This window comes from Phyllobates terribilis, unplaced genomic scaffold (genome assembly GCF_046119375.1).
Source record: "Phyllobates terribilis strain yellow unplaced genomic scaffold, ASM4611937v1 Scaffold_13__5_contigs__length_258822181, whole genome shotgun sequence".
NCBI classification, from domain to species: domain Eukaryota; kingdom Metazoa; phylum Chordata; class Amphibia; order Anura; family Dendrobatidae; genus Phyllobates; species Phyllobates terribilis.
In genome coordinates this window covers 162,908,494-162,925,282 of record NW_027362773.1, presented here as the reverse complement: position 1 = coordinate 162,925,282, position 16,789 = coordinate 162,908,494, and the positions used below count along the sequence as shown (strand labels likewise).

The 16,789-nt window shown below is 49.6% G+C and overlaps 1 protein-coding gene across 10 annotated transcripts in view; it reads left to right on the top strand.

Annotated features, from left to right (window-relative positions):
* The window catches only part of PPFIBP2 (PPFIA binding protein 2), a 226,112-nt gene that overhangs the window by 75,188 nt on the left and 134,135 nt on the right, over nt 1-16,789 (top strand). For 9 of the 10 annotated variants that reach the window (XM_073658998.1, XM_073658996.1, XM_073658995.1 and 6 more), the window contains exon 3: nt 12,454-12,668. In XM_073658998.1, coding sequence (XP_073515099.1) covers nt 12,454-12,668 — 215 coding nt within the window. Of the gene's footprint in view, nt 1-12,453; nt 12,669-13,485; nt 13,695-16,789 lie in introns of those variants that run through there. The other variant, XM_073659004.1, reaches the window with a different exon arrangement.

Genomic DNA, 16,789 nt, shown 5'->3' with positions numbered 1-16,789 from the left:
TTAGGTGGCAATTACTTCTACTACACATTCACCAAAGCTGCCAAGTCAGCAAACCGCGAGCCGACCCAGAAAAGAAACATTAACCATTAATTCTTGGGTTAATCCTGTAACCTTCACATGTCCCTAACCCTAAATAAACACCGCTGGGAGCAAACAGGGAGATGGAAAGTGCAATCACCTCTGTGTGACACCTGACATTACAGGAATGGCCCTATACCAGAGGGAGGTCCGGGGCCCGGCCACTCGCCTATCAGCCCAAAGGGCACAAAAACATATTGTACAGCCCGGTCTACAGGAAAGAACGAAGAATACCGCAGACTCCTTATTGTAAGTTCATAAATGGATCCTGCTCACTTGTCAGAGGAGCGGGGAAAGGATCCCATTATGAATACACTGGACTCTCAGCAGTGAGTCCTCTCTATTCTTTGATCACGTCTATTAGTCAAGAGACACAATATGTTTTTAGTGAGCGACGCGTCCTGGTTATATGCTGCCGTTGTATCTTGCAGATTTGCATCTATATTTAAATGAACTTCTCCCAGTCATTAAAATCTGGTCTGAAAAACTTTCTTTTGTCCTCCTCCTCCTCCAGATCCCCTCTGGACTCGTCTGTTCTCCTCCCTCTCCCTCCGGACTCGTCTGTTCTCCTCCCTCTCCCTCCGGACTCGTCTGTTCTCCTCCCTCTCCCTCCGGACTCGTCTGTTCTCCTCCCTCTCCCTCCGGACTCGTCTGCTCTCCTCCCTCTCCCTCCGGACTCGTCTGCTCTCCTCCCTCTCCCTCCGGACTCGTCTGCTCTCCTCCCTCTCCCTCCGGACTCGTCTGCTCTCCTCCCTCTCCCTCCGGACTCGTCTGCTCTCCTCCCTCTCCCTCCGGACTCGTCTGCTCTCCTCCCTCTCCCTCCGGACTCGTCTGCTCTCCTCCCTCTCCCTCCGGACTCGTCTGCTCTCCTCCCTCTCCCTCCGGACTCGTCTGCTCTCCTCCCTCTCCCTCCGGACTCGTCTGCTCTCCTCCCTCTCCCTCCGGACTCGTCTGCTCTCCTCCCTCTCCCTCCGGACTCGTCTGCTCTCCTCCCTCTCCCTCCGGACTCGTCTGCTCTCCTCCCTCTCCCTCCGGACTCGTCTGCTCTCCTCCCTCTCCCTCCGGACTCGTCTGCTCTCCTCCCTCTCCCTCCGGACTCGTCTGCTCTCCTCCCTCTCCCTCCGCAATCCTCTGCTCTCCTCCCTCTCCCTCCGCAATCCTCTGCTCTCCTCCCTCTCCCTCCGCAATCCTCTGCTCTCCTCCCTCTCCCTCCGCAATCCTCTGCTCTCCTCCCTCTCCCTCCGCAATCCTCTGCTCTCCTCCCTCTCCCTCCGCAATCCTCTGCTCTCCTCCCTCTCCCTCCGCAATCCTCTGCTCTCCTCCCTCTCCCTCCGCAATCCTCTGCTCTCCTCCCTCTCCCTCCGCAATCCTCTGCTCTCCTCCCTCTCCCTCCGCAATCCTCTGCTCTCCTCCCTCTCCCTCCGCAATCCTCTGCTCTCCTCCCTCTCCCTCCGCAATCCTCTGCTCTCCTCCCTCTCCCTCCGCAATCCTCTGCTCTCCTCCCTCTCCCTCCGCAATCCTCTGCTCTCCTCCCTCTCCCTCCGCAATCCTCTGCTCTCCTCCCTCTCCCTCCGCAATCCTCTGCTCTCCTCCCTCTCCCTCCGCAATCCTCTGCTCTCCTCCCTCTCCCTCCGCAATCCTCTGCTCTCCTCCCTCTCCCTCCGCAATCCTCTGCTCTCCTCCCTCTCCCTCCGCAATCCTCTGCTCTCCTCCCTCTCCCTCCGCAATCCTCTGCTCTCCTCCCTCTCCCTCCGCAATCCTCTGCTCTCCTCCCTCTCCCTCCGCAATCCTCTGCTCTCCTCCCTCTCCCTCCGCAATCCTCTGCTCTCCTCCCTCTCCCTCCGCAATCCTCTGCTCTCCTCCCTCTCCCTCCGCAATCCTCTGCTCTCCTCCCTCTCCCTCCGCAATCCTCTGCTCTCCTCCCTCTCCCTCCGCAATCCTCTGCTCTCCTCCCTCTCCCTCCGCAATCCTCTGCTCTCCTCCCTCTCCCTCCGCAATCCTCTGCTCTCCTCCCTCTCCCTCCGCAATCCTCTGCTCTCCTCCCTCTCCCTCCGCAATCCTCTGCTCTCCTCCCTCTCCCTCCGCAATCCTCTGCTCTCCTCCCTCTCCCTCCGCAATCCTCTGCTCTCCTCCCTCTCCCTCCGCAATCCTCTGCTCTCCTCCCTCTCCCTCCGCAATCCTCTGCTCTCCTCCCTCTCCCTCCGCAATCCTCTGCTCTCCTCCCTCTCCCTCCGCAATCCTCTGCTCTCCTCCCTCTCCCTCCGCAATCCTCTGCTCTCCTCCCTCTCCCTCCGCAATCCTCTGCTCTCCTCCCTCTCCCTCCGCAATCCTCTGCTCTCCTCCCTCTCCCTCCGCAATCCTCTGCTCTCCTCCCTCTCCCTCCGCAATCCTCTGCTCTCCTCCCTCTCCCTCCGCAATCCTCTGCTCTCCTCCCTCTCCCTCCGCAATCCTCTGCTCTCCTCCCTCTCCCTCCGCAATCCTCTGCTCTCCTCCCTCTCCCTCCGCAATCCTCTGCTCTCCTCCCTCTCCCTCCGCAATCCTCTGCTCTCCTCCCTCTCCCTCCGCAATCCTCTGCTCTCCTCCCTCTCCCTCCGCAATCCTCTGCTCTCCTCCCTCTCCCTCCGCAATCCTCTGCTCTCCTCCCTCTCCCTCCGCAATCCTCTGCTCTCCTCCCTCTCCCTCCGCAATCCTCTGCTCTCCTCCCTCTCCCTCCGCAATCCTCTGCTCTCCTCCCTCTCCCTCCGCAATCCTCTGCTCTCCTCCCTCTCCCTCCGCAATCCTCTGCTCTCCTCCCTCTCCCTCCGCAATCCTCTGCTCTCCTCCCTCTCCCTCCGCAATCCTCTGCTCTCCTCCCTCTCCCTCCGCAATCCTCTGCTCTCCTCCCTCTCCCTCCGCAATCCTCTGCTCTCCTCCCTCTCCCTCCGCAATCCTCTGCTCTCCTCCCTCTCCCTCCGCAATCCTCTGCTCTCCTCCCTCTCCCTCCGCAATCCTCTGCTCTCCTCCCTCTCCCTCCGCAATCCTCTGCTCTCCTCCCTCTCCCTCCGCAATCCTCTGCTCTCCTCCCTCTCCCTCCGCAATCCTCTGCTCTCCTCCCTCTCCCTCCGCAATCCTCTGCTCTCCTCCCTCTCCCTCCGCAATCCTCTGCTCTCCTCCCTCTCCCTCTGCAATCCTCTGCTCTCCTCCCTCTCCCTCCGCAATCCTCTGCTCTCCTCCCTCTCCCTCCGCAATCCTCTGCTCTCCTCCCTCTCCCTCCGCAATCCTCTGCTCTCCTCCCTCTCCCTCCGCAATCCTCTGCTCTCCTCCCTCTCCCTCCGCAATCCTCTGCTCTCCTCCCTCTCCCTCCGCAATCCTCTGCTCTCCTCCCTCTCCCTCCGCAATCCTCTGCTCTCCTCCCTCTCCCTCCGCAATCCTCTGCTCTCCTCCCTCTCCCTCCGCAATCCTCTGCTCTCCTCCCTCTCCCTCCGCAATCCTCTGCTCTCCTCCCTCTCCCTCCGCAATCCTCTGCTCTCCTCCCTCTCCCTCCGCAATCCTCTGCTCTCCTCCCTCTCCCTCCGCAATCCTCTGCTCTCCTCCCTCTCCCTCCGCAATCCTCTGCTCTCCTCCCTCTCCCTCCGCAATCCTCTGCTCTCCTCCCTCTCCCTCCGCAATCCTCTGCTCTCCTCCCTCTCCCTCCGCAATCCTCTGCTCTCCTCCCTCTCCCTCCGCAATCCTCCGCTCTCCTCCCTCTCCCTCCGCAATCCTCCGCTCTCCTCCCTCTCCCTCCGCAATCCTCCGCTCTCCTCCCTCTCCCTCCGCAATCCTCCGCTCTCCTCCCTCTCCCTCCGCAATCCTCCGCTCTCCTCCCTCTCCCTCCGCAATCCTCCGCTCTCCTCCCTCTCCCTCCGCAATCCTCCGCTCTCCTCCCTCTCCCTCCGCAATCCTCTGCTCTCCTCCCTCTCCCTCCGCAATCCTCTGCTCTCCTCCCTCTCCCTCCGCAATCCTCTGCTCTCCTCCCTCTCCCTCCGCAATCCTCTGCTCTCCTCCCTCTCCCTCCGCAATCCTCTGCTCTCCTCCCTCTCCCTCCGCAATCCTCTGCTCTCCTCCCTCTCCCTCCGCAATCCTCTGCTCTCCTCCCTCTCCCTCCGCAATCCTCTGCTCTCCTCCCTCTCCCTCCGCAATCCTCTGCTCTCCTCCCTCTCCCTCCGCAATCCTCTGCTCTCCTCCCTCTCCCTCCGCAATCCTCTGCTCTCCTCCCTCTCCCTCCGCAATCCTCTGCTCTCCTCCCTCTCCCTCCGCAATCCTCTGCTCTCCTCCCTCTCCCTCCGCAATCCTCTGCTCTCCTCCCTCTCCCTCCGCAATCCTCCTCTGTCCTTTTGTCCTTCTCCTCCCTCTGGACTCCACTGTCCTCTCCCACTCCTCCTCCTCCTCTGTCCTTTTGTCCTTCTCCTCCCTCTGGACTCCACTGTCCTCTCCCACTCCTCCTCCTCCTCTGTCCTTTTGTCCTTCTCCTCCCTCTGGACTCCACTGTCCTCTCCCACTCCTCCTCCTCCTCTGTCCTTTTGTCCTTCTCCTCCCTCTGGACTCCACTGTCCTCTCCCACTCCTCCTCTTCCCTCTGGCTGTGGCTTACCACTCGGAGAACAAAAGGATCGGCCATTGGGAATTCAATGTGCTGGATTCTTCTCTGCTGTGGTAGTGTTCGGAGCCCCCCATACAGATTAGATTGTAGGCCGATTCCACCAGTGTTAGTCTCTTGTGAATAGGGGCCTTTAAATAATTACTGGGGTTAATTCATCCTCTACCCATTATGGGCTTATTAATGTTATGAGGTGGGAGCTCATCTCGAGAATCCACTCTCTTTGCCTTTAAAGATCCTTCTCCTTTATGAAAGCCCCTCCTCGGGCAGGGATTACACAGACCACCCATTGTTGGTGCCATGTAACCTTTAATTTATCCTGATGGAGGCTAAACCCCTACTGTAAAGTCCTCTGCCCCATTGATGGTTTGTGCGGCCGTACAACATATAATGTAGTATTAGATGGGCGATCCTGTAATATAGGGTTGGCCCTATTATCCGTAGCATAAATACCTACATATTGTAGTGTGGCGTCCCCTTTTTAGATCATTATCGGATCAGGCTGACAAGTCTTTGCCTCGTCCATTTCCTTTCTTCCGTTCCTGTATGAAGTCTCCTTCAAGTCGAGTCTCATAATCAAGATAATGTGAATGGGGTGAAGACGTTGATCGGCTGTGACGCCCGGTTGCCGCCCGCGGGGTCTTTCATGCTACTGTTAAAGGCTCCTACACCCCCGGGAATAGGAGTAAAGGTGGCGACTCGTCACATGTCAACTTTTCACTTGTTAATTGGTTCAAGAATGTTATTTGCCGCTGACTTCTGGCACATTCACGTCTCGCAGTCGCCACTACCCAGCCAGACTATTGCCTCCGCCAGCATTCCCTCCACCGCTGGGCGCATAAGCCGAAATGATCACTTTCCAGGAGGAATATTGTGATCGTTCACCGTTAAAATCGAAATGCTCAATTTTGGCTGAGCCGACTCGCTGTCCTCTCCTCTAGGTGACATTGGTGTTAAAGTGCTCTTCCTATGTCTGGAAGTGATGGCAAATTGCTAGTGTAAGCCATCGTTAATGATATCTGAGCGCCCACACGGATCCGTAGAATAAAGGGGCCGCAGAGATGTCAGTGGATTTCCTGGCAAAATGCTGCAGCGAGGTTCCATTCAAGTGAATGTTGTGGCTGCCATTGCCTCCACGTCCGGGTGGCTGGGAGTGCTGGTATGCAACGCTCTATGTAGCCGACTAATCTGTATGTCAAGTCTAACTTTCTCGGTTTACATACAGTTAGGTCCATATATATTTGGACAGAGACAACATTTGTCTAATTTTGGTTCTAGACATTACCACAATGAATTTTAAACAAAACAGTTCAGATGCAGTTGAAGTTCAGACTTTCAGCTTTCATTTGAGGGTATCCACATTAAAATTGGATGAAGGGTTTAGGGGTTTTAGCTCCTTAACATGTGCCACCCTGTTTTTTAAAGGGACCAAAAGTAATTGGACAGATTAAATAATTGTAAATAAAATGTTCATTTCTAGTACTTCGTTGAAAACCCTTTGTTGGCAATGACTGCCTGGAGTCTTGAACTCATGGGCATCACCAGATGCTGGGTTTCCTACTTTTTGATGCTCTGCCAGGCCTTCACTGCGGTGGTTTTCAGTTGCTGTTTGTTTGTGGGCCTTTCTGTCTGAAGTTTAGTCTTTAACAAGTGAAATGCTGCTCAATTGGGTTGAGATCAGGTGACTGACTTGGCCATTTAAGAATATTCCACTTCTTTGCTTTAATAAACTCCTGGTTGCTTTGGCTTTATGTTTTGGGTCATTGTCCATCTGTAGTATGAAACGACGACCAATCGGTTTGGCTGCATTTGGCTGGATCTGAGCACACCGTATGGCTCTGAATACTTCAAAATTCATCCGGCTGCTTCTGTCCTGTGTCACATCACCAATAAACACTAGTGACCCAGTGCCACTGGCAGCCATGCATGCCCGCGCCATCACACTGCCTCCGCCGTGATTTACAGATGATGTGATATGCTTTGGATCATGAGCTGTACCACGCCTTCGCCATACTTTTCTCTTTCCATCATTCTGGTAGAGGTTGATCTTGGTCTCATCTGTCCAAAGAATGTTCTTCCAGAACTGTGCTGGCTTTTTTAGATGTTTTTTAGCAAAGTCCAGTCTAGGCTTTTCTATTCTTGATGCTTATGAGTGGCTTGCACCGTGCAGTGAACCCTCTGTAGTTACTTTCATGCAGTCTTCTCTTTATGGTAGATTTGGATATTGATACGCATACCTCCTGGAGAGTGGTGGTCACTTGGTTGGCTGTTGTGAAGGGGTTTCTCTTCACCAAGGAGATTATTCTGCGATCATCCACCACTGTTGTCTTCCGTGGGCGCCCAGGTCTTTTTGCATTGATGAGTTCACCAGTGCTTTCTTTCTTTCTCAGGATGTACCAAACTGTAGATTTTGCCACTCCTAATATTGTAGCAATTTCTCAGATGGGTTTTTTCTGTTTTTGCAGCTTAAGGATGGCTTGTTTCACCTGCATGGAGAGCTCCTTTGACCGCATGTTTACTTCACACCAAAACCTTCCAAATGCAAGCACCACACCTCAAATCAACTCCAGGCCTTTTATCTGCTTAATTGAGAATGACATAACGAAGGGATTGCTCACACGTGTCCATGAAATAGCCTTGGAGTCAATTGTCCAATTACTTTTGGTCCCTTTAAAAACAGGGTGGCACATGTTAATGAGCTGAAACTCCTAAACCCTTCATCCAATTTTAATGTGGAAACCCTCAAATGAAAGCTGAAAGTCTGAACTTCAACTGCATCTGAACTGTTTTGTTTAAAATTCATTGTGGTAATGTCTAGAACCAAAATCAGAAAAATGTTGTCTCTGCCCAAATATATATGGACCTAACTGTACCTCCGCAGAATTCTTCCTTTCTTGGCCTTGTTTCAGAGAATATGAATGATAACAAAAATACTTTTTCTCCACTCATGGTTATTGGTTGGGTGAAGCCAGTTATTGTCAATTACTGTGTTTTCTCTTTTTAAATCTTAATGACAACCAAAAACATCCAAATGACCCTGATCAGAAGTTCACATACCCCAGTTCTTAATACCGTGTATTGCCCCCTCTAACATCAATGACAGCTTGAAGTCTTTTGTGGTAGTTGTGGATGCCCATTCTTCTTGGCAAAAAGCCTCCAGTTCCTGTCAATTCCTGGAACTGTATATTTCGCTATATCTCTTTTTCTCTCTTTCTTTCCCTCTCTCTCTTTCTCACTCTTTTTTCTCTTTTTCTCTCTCTCCTTTTTCTCTCTCTCCTTTTTCTCTCTCTCCTTTTTCTCTCTCCTTTTTCTCTCTCTCCTTTTTCTCTCTCTCCTTTTCTCTCTCTCCTTTTTCTCTCTCTCCTTTTTCTCTCTCTCCTTTTTCTCTCTCTCCTTTTTCTCTCACTCCTTTTTCTCTCTCTCCTTTTTCTCTCTCTCCTTTTTTTCTCTCTCCTTTTTCTCTCTCTCTCTCTCTCCTTTTTCCCTCTCTCTCTCTCTCTCTCTCTCCTTTTTCCCTCTCTCTCTCTCTCTCTCTCCTTTTTCTCTCTCTCTCTCTCCTTTTTCCCTCTCTCTCTCTCTCTCCTTTTTCCCTCTCTCTCTCTCTCTCTCCTTTTTCCCTCTCTCTCTCTCTCTCTCCTTTTTCCCTCTCTCTCTCTCTCTCTCTCTCTCTCTCTCTCCTTTTTCTCTCTCTCTCTCTCCTTTTTCTCTCTCTCTCTCTCCTTTTTCTCTCTCTCTCTCTCCTTTTTCTCTCTCTCTCTCTCCTTTTTCTCTCTCTCTCTCTCCTTTTTCTCTCTCTCCTTTTTCTCTCTCTCTCTCTCTCTCTCTCTCGCTCGCTCTCCTTTTTCTCTCGCTCTCCTTTTTCTCTCGCTCTCCTTTTTCTCTCGCTCTCCTTTTTCTCTCGCTTTTTCTCTCTCTTCTCCTTTTTCTCTCTCTTCTCCTTTTTCTCTCTCTTCTCCTTTTTCTCTCTCTTCTCCTTTTTCTCTCTCGCTCTTTTTTCTTTTTGCTCTCCTTTTTCTCTCGCTCTCCTTTTTCTCTCTCTCTTCTCCTTTTTCTCTCTCTCTTCCTTTTTCTCTCTTCTCCTTTTTCTCTCTCTCTTCTCCTTTTTCTCTCTCGCTCTTTTTTCTTTTTTCTCTCCTTTTTCTCTCTCTCTCCTTTTTTCTTTTTCTCTCCTTTTTCTCTCTCTCTCTCCTTTTTCTCTCTCTCCTTTTTCTCTCTCTCTCTCCTTTTTCTCTCTCTCTCCTTTTTCTCTCTCTCTCCTTTTTCTCTCTCGCTCTCTTCTCCTTTTTCTCTCTCTCTCTCCTTTTTCTCTCTCTCCTTTTTCTCTCTCTCTCCTTTTTCTCTCTCTCTCCTTTTTCTCTCTCTCTCTCTCTCTCTCTCTCTCTCTCTCTCTCCTTTTTCTCTCTCGCTCTCTCTCCTTTTTCTCTCTCGCTCTCTCTCCTCCTCTTTTTCTCACTCTCTCTCCTTTTTCTCCTCCCCGAACTGTAAACCTGACCTCCAGGAGAAGTCCATTTTCGGAGTTCAGCACCGGACACTAGATGTCAGGTACTAACCCCAAACATTACAGTTTATGGTCGTTCATCTCTAATAGAGAGAACATTCCTGCGCTCTTCCTTCTCATATTTAAGGTTGGTGACGTGGGGGGCCATTTTATTCTTTTTTTTTCAAGTAGCATAATGTTTAAATGAATCACTCCATTAGGTAAAGGAGCTGGAGGTACAGGCTGGGAGGTTGCGTTTCCAGTCAGAAAGGAGATTTCTGTGCCCATTCTTATTTGGGATGAAAATATATGGAGGTTTGTGTCACTCTATAGTTAAAAAGAGGGGTCGCTCACTGGTCTATTCGGGTGCTCTGAAGAAAAGAGTAATCTCAATTGCAAAAAGAACTTCGGCACTCCATACATGAATATATAAGAAATATTGTATCTAGACTAATGTCACTTTGAAAAATGAAGGTTTTTTGCGCATAATTTGGCCAATTTATGTGTGCCCATCAACCACGACAAGGTCACCTTCGTATGATGGGAAACTACGCTACGCTACCACTGGATATGCCACTCTTGGGCTGTAAGCCTGTATGGACAATATGTCTCTGCTTGGGCTTTTAACCTACAATGTATGGGCTTGTAGAGCTAGTTAAAACCACCTGTGACTGAATGGGAGGGACACATGGTCAGAAAAAAGGCTGTCAAACTTCTAATAGTGTGAACACGTACCTGCTGCAATTCTTTTTTTCTCTCTTTCTCTCTTTTTTTCTATTAATCATTTTTGGGATCCCGCTCCTGGAGCATTGCAGCAGGTATGTGTTCACACTATTAGAAGTTTGACAGCCTTTTTTCTGACCATGTGTCCCTCCCATTCAGTCACAGGTGGTTTTAACTAGCTCTACAAGCCCATACATTGTAGGTTAAAAGCCCAAGCAGAGACATATTGTCCATACAGGCTTACAGCCCAAGAGTGGCATATCCAGTGGTAGCGTAGCGTAGTTTCCCATCATACGAAGGTGACCTTGTCGTGGTTGATGGGCACACATAAATTGGCCAAATTATGCGCAAAAAACCTTCATTTTTCAAAGTGACATTAGTCTAGATACAATATTTCTTATATATTCATGTATGGAGTGCCGAAGTTCTTTTTGCAATTGAGATTACTCTATAGTTAAGACACATTTAAAGAAATTGTCCCCTACTAGGACAACCCCTTATTGAACTAAATATTTGGCCCAGATAAAGTAAAAAAAAAAAAACCTATACTTTCCTCCCGTGCCGGCGCCGTTCCTGCAGTGTCGGCACTCGCGGTCCTGGGGCTGTGGTGCGGTGGAACGACACGTGGTGCCCAGCTCCCAGTCTGTGCCGACACCATTGTCCCCACCTCCTGTCAAATTGAATATGAATATAAAAATAAAGATTATTATTAAAAGGAAGTCTGGGCTGCGGCTGATATCTGACTTCCCCTTCATGTTCAATTCATACAAAGGCAGGGACAATGGTGCCGGCGCTGATTGGGTGCCGGGCACCATGTGTAATTCCACCGCACCAGAGCCCCAGGACCAAGAGGAACAGCGCCGGAACGGGAGGTGAGTATAGTTTTTTATTTTATCTGGGCCAAACATTTAGTTCAAGAAGGGGTTGTCCAAGTATGTTGGGAACCCCTTTAAGCTGTTTCTTAGCACCGCCCCTGAGGATCTTGACCACCCATACTCTATGCATTCAAGAATACTAATTCAGAGTAAGTCCAAAATCCAGAACAGTACACTTAAAAACCATAATAACGTACTGTATCCAAGCATTAAATACTGTTCATAAAGCCCCGAATTGTATGAGCAGAACCTATTAGTACCTTTATTACAACTTCCAGCTTCTTTTATATTATATTTGTGTGTTTTTCGCGTCCGTGCTGCATCCGGTCATGTTTGGATTCTCATGACGGAGATGCGTAGTCATTCTCTAACAGCGCTCTGTACATATTTGCACTTTTTATTTGCCGATGATCTGTCTAATGTCGTGGGGACACCTAGTGGTACGAAGGAAAACAGAACGGGGAAGATCTAGGAATGGCGTCTCTTCTTGGGAAAATTGGTGTGATGAGCCTCGGGGTTAAAGATCACTACACTTCCAGAGATTGTCGGTCCCAGCAGGAAATCCAGCTGATACATCGGAGTCTGGGGACTTTCGTTCATCCTTTGCCACCATATTGATTACGGTCCGCTTCTGTAGAAAGCGGATGAGGTGGCCCAAAAACTAAGGGCTCTTCCAACATTTTGTCCTCATTGTTTGACTCAATGGGCCCATCAGAGATAATGACTCTGGAGGCCCAGCCTTAATGTATGTAGAACATGCACCTCTACCTCTGGACCCACCATAGGATCCTCTGGTGCAATGGCTTCTGACACGTCTTTTTCTTTAATGCATATTCAGTAGGGCGTACATTGAAGAAGGAGGCTCTTAAAGCAAAATCAAAATGGCATCCCCCCATACCATCTTTGCAGGTTTTTCAGCTTTTTCATGCCTCATTTATGGGCGTACCCCAGATCGCTGACCATTTCACCTTTTACACACCCCACCGGCCGCAAGAACTGCTAGACTGCAATCTGCGTACTGATGGTCGCCAACTGTCCTGAATTTGCTCAGACATTTGGAAACAATCTAAGTAAATCCAGGCATTTGTTAGTTGGAGAAGGGTCAGGGTTTTTGTAAATAGTCAATCCAAGGAGTCCTAGAGGCGGGGCGTAAACATTGCAGTCGGAGCAGGTCAGTCGGAGCAGGTCAGTCGGAGCAGGTCAGTCGGAGCAGGTCAGTCGGAGCAGGTCAGTCGGAGCAGGTCAGTCGGAGCAGGTGAGCCGGAGCAGGGCTGTCCTCACTTTTTTGCTTGTTGACCCAGCATTCTGGGTGCCTCTAGTGTTTACTAAGCCCCACTACTGGAGGCCCCTAGGAAGTCGGGCCGAGGATGCCAACTGTATGCCGGAACAGAGCAGCACAACATTTTGCTGAACACTAATTACCTGATTTCCCCAATTCCTTGTAGCTCTGACAATCAGGTTTGCTTCTGTCCCTCCTTCCAATGTAGGTATCTGGAATTTTTGCTTTGGTGGCAGAGGGTCACGGTTTAGCACCAGTCTCTCACTTCACTGCCCAATTTTGGCCCATGGTCACTCTGCCGAAGAGAAACTGAGACTGTAATTGTTTCCATTGCCCATTAGAAGAAATGTTCTCCTGGTCTTGTGTGCAGTTCATTCTCCATTTTTTTTTTTTCTTTTTTGTATTAGGCACAAAGGCCGTCACAGAATTCGCCAATGGAGTCTTTGACGTGGGATCACCGGTCCCCTCGGAATATTTTGGGACAATAACAATCCTGCATCTAATAGAGGAATTAAAAATATCCCTGGAAATGGTGGAAAACCCTCAGGAGCGAGAAGCTTTACGGAATCAGATTCCCAACGCAACGGCGTCCTACGTCATCGCGTGGCTGGAGAGTAACCTGGTGAGTGACTCGTGCAGTAATGTGCCGATATCGGGTCATGTACCGGCCCACGTACAGGAGGTTCTCTGCAGGATACGAGCCGGGTCAGCTTCTTGCGTCCATGAATAAATCGAGGCGTTCCGACTCTCCCGAGTCTTTATCTAGATCCATCTGCAGCAGTATGAGCGATGTAGAGTCTTAGCGAATTGGGCGCTGCTTATACTGGTGCTGCGGCATCTGGATAAAGACTCGGGAGAGTCGAAACGTCTCAATTTATTGCAAAAAAATGGACAACCTTTAAGTCGCACGTGACATTGCCTCCTTAGACATGCGTCTAGGTCGTGTGCAACCTCACTACTACAGTGTTTGACTGTTGTTTTCTTTGGTTGGGACTATACGTGCATTTCTTGTGCAACTTCTCTGAGACGTAGACGTAGCTGAAAAACTATTTTAAAAGTGCAATTTGCCTACAAAAAAAAAAAAAAAAATCAGACGAAAATCTCGGCCAAATCACAGACCGGTTGCAAGCGAGCTGCAGTTTCTTTCAAGTCTATGGGAGCAAATTTGAGACCCAAATTCCAACATGTTTGGCTTTTTTTTTGGCCGGCCGTGTTGCCGTTGTATTGGATGACAAAGTTAATTAGATGCGACATTCTGACCTTTTGTCGCCGCGGTCTTACAAGCCTAATCGTAGCTCCGATACACAGCGAGTGATGTTGTTGGTCGCGTGGCTCACTGTCGCCTTCCTGTATAATGGATATACAGTCACCTATGTATCAGCCGGCACTCGGGTGTTCAGTTACCTTAGTTCCTCCTTTTTGAGTTATTTGTGGTCAATGTTCAACAGAACAGAGATGAGAGAGTTGGGCGGTGACCGGCCGGGCGGGGGCACATGTCCGCTGTGAACGCCGCGGCTCCTGCTCGCTGACTCAGTGCTAGATAGCAGCTTTTCTTGCCTTGTGTTTGCCTGGAGGAATGTCCGGACGGGGACGACGTACGCAGAGCAGGAAGTCAGTCCGTAAACTGCAACTAAAGGCGACATAGAAGGTAAATTATAACACGTCCTTCGTAATCTCGGTGCCGTAGTTGTCGTATTATCAGATCATGGCTTCCGCTTTATCACTGATATTGTAACCAGGCGGCGTATGGAAGGATTATTATATGTGGATATTGGAACGGGCAGGAGCTCATACACACATGGTCGTAATACAGATGCTAGAGAGACCCATACTTTACCACCACTATATGTCAGGGGTATAAAGAGAACCTGATGCACCATATGGCGGTGTACTGTGTGTCTGCAGGTCTGTAATGTGGGCAGGTAGGGGCTCCATTCATTCTTCATGGCCGTGCAGGAGACCAGCGGAGCGCAGAGCGAAGATGCTCATGTTCGGCCTCCGCTCCATTCATATAGGTCTTCAAAGCCCAGTTCTCGGGATCGATGGGGTCAAAGCAGCCGGTCCCCTGGCGGTCGGGAAGTTATTCCTTACCCTATAGATACAGGGCACCCTCTAATCTTCCAAATGAAAAATGCACTCAAGCATTGGGGTAATAAGAAGACTTCGGCCTTTATGTGTTGGGCACGTATTAAAAAGCCATAACAGACAAATGTCTCATCACAGTCGTCAGTAAATGATTATTAATACGTGTGTGAGTTAACAGCTGGAGACTTTTTATTACACCCGATGGGCATTTCTCTTTTGGATTGCTATCCGGAGTACCGGGTCTGCTCCGTGCGTCCGTCATGCTGGTGGAGGTGAGCTGGCGAATATCCCATTACGCATAGCCTCTGATTTTGGTACATACCCTTTAAGGCCACGTTCCCAAATGTAAAATCCACGCCAAACGACACAATAGCAATCTGCTCCAATTTTTGTTGCATTTTTTTCACTTTTTTTTTTTTTTTTAAATACATTTTTGGTGGAGATTTGACTATTTTTGTTTTTATTTTTTCATAATGTATTTTGCACTATTTTTTTACATCCATTTTTCAGGCTCTCTGTAGAAGATTAAGCACCAGGAACCGCACAGGTCCGCAGCGTCTTTAAACGCACAGTGGTCATGAGTTGACCATGGTCTTGCTGCCGTGTCAGTATTCTGAGACCGCCGGACGAGACCCTCCCTCCTATCTGCCGGAATCACCGGCTTCCCTTTTGCTTAGCCGACCTGTCACAACATCGTGTGTGCATCACGCCACATAGATGGTGTCTCACCAGGCCTACAAATCAGAAGCCGGAGATGGCAGCCGGTAGGTGGCCTCGTCCAGGGTCCTGCCAATGTACCCGCTCATTGCAGTGGTGCTCAACGTGCCATATGGTACATCCTTGCTATATACACTGTGCCCTGACTATATACTCTGCCTCCACCTACATACGGCAGTGAGCAGACTGGCTGGGTTCACATTTATACGTCTGTAGACATGTGTCACGCATCCACCCGTGTTTCCTATATTCAGACATTTTACATTTAAAGTATCTGGTGCGTCCTTCTACATATCTATACATTTTTAACTAAAATTAAAAAGTCTGTTTTCCATTTTTCTTCAAACTACTTAAGATGGCTCCCTCGCCTCCCCATCCTCCAGATCTCCGCACCAACTCTGTGTTTATGCCGCCATATACATCCAAATTCAGGTTTGAGGGGGTTTATTTGCAATTCAGACGTCTACACCCGTCCAGTGGAATGCACTGTATAAATGTGAACCCGGCCTGACAGAGTCCAGACCACCCTGCTGGGGACCCTCAGTGCTGAAGATTTATCTCCGTCTGGTAACTTCAATGATTTACAGCAACAAATATTTACAGGAGGTGAAGTGAGGAATCCTCTGTATATACCTAGAGGTGGATAGCGGGAACAATGGCTCTGGGAAAGAAAAATGCCAAACAGACACTTCCCAAACACTAGTGATGCCTCACACAGTAATAGTGACCACTTTGTGCTCCTCACACTATATAATGCCCCTCTTGTGCCCCCACTTACTAATAATGCCCACGGCTATGCACCACTAATATTCCACCTTGCGCCCTTCAGCCAGTAAAAAGGTCAACTTTATTCCCTAAGACGGTAGTGGCGTAATAAAAGTTCCCCCTAAAAAGTGATAATTCCTCTTGTAGGTCCTCGTAGAAAGTAATAATGCCTCTTGTGGGTCCTCTTTGAAAGTGATAAAGCCCCTTGTTGATCCTCTGAGAAAGAGATAAAACCCCTTGTGGGTCCTCAAAAAAAGTAATAAAGCCCCTTGTGGACCCTCGTAGAAAGTGATAAAGCCACTAGAGGGATCTCGTACAAAGTGATAAAGCCACTAGAGGGATCTCGTAGAAAGTGATAAAGCCCTTTGTGGGTCCTCGTAGAAAGTAGTAATGCCCATTGTGGGTCCTCGTAGAAAGTAATAATGCCCCTTGTGGGTTCTCATAGAAAGTAATAAAGCCCCTTGTGCGTCCTCGTAGAAAGGGATAATGCCCCTTGTGCGTCCTCATAGAAAGTAATAATGCCCCTTGTGGGTCCTCATAGAAAGTAATAAGGCCCCTTGTGGGCCCTTGTAGAAAGTAATAATGCCCCTTGTGGGTCCTCGTAGAAAGTGATAATGCCCCTTGTGGGTCCTCGTAGAAAGTGATAATGCCCTTTGTGCGTCCTCGTAGAAAGTGATAATGTCCCTTGTGCGTCCTCGTACAAAGTGATAATGCCCCTTGTGCGTCCTCGTAGAAAGTGATAATGCCCCTTGTGCGTCCTCGTAGAAAGTGATAATGCCTCTTGTGCGTCCTCGTAGAAAGTGATATTGCCCCTTGTGGGTCCTCGTAGAAAGTGATATTGCCCCTTGTGGGTCCTCGTAGAAAGTGATATTGCCCCTTGTGGGTCCTCGTAGAAAGTGATATTGCCCCTTGTGGGTCCTCGTAGAAAGTGATATTGCCCCTTGTGGGTCCTCGTAGAAAGTGATATTGCCCCTTGTGGGTCCTCGTAGAAAGTGATATTGCCCCTTGTGGGTCCTCGTAGAAAGTGATAATGCCCCTTGTGCGTCCTCGTAGAAAGTGATAATGCCCCTTATGCGTCCTCGTAGAAAGTGATAATGCCCCTTATGCGTCCTCGTAGAAAGTGATAATGCCCCTTGTGCGTCCTCGTAGAAAGTGATAATGCCCCTTGTGCGTCCT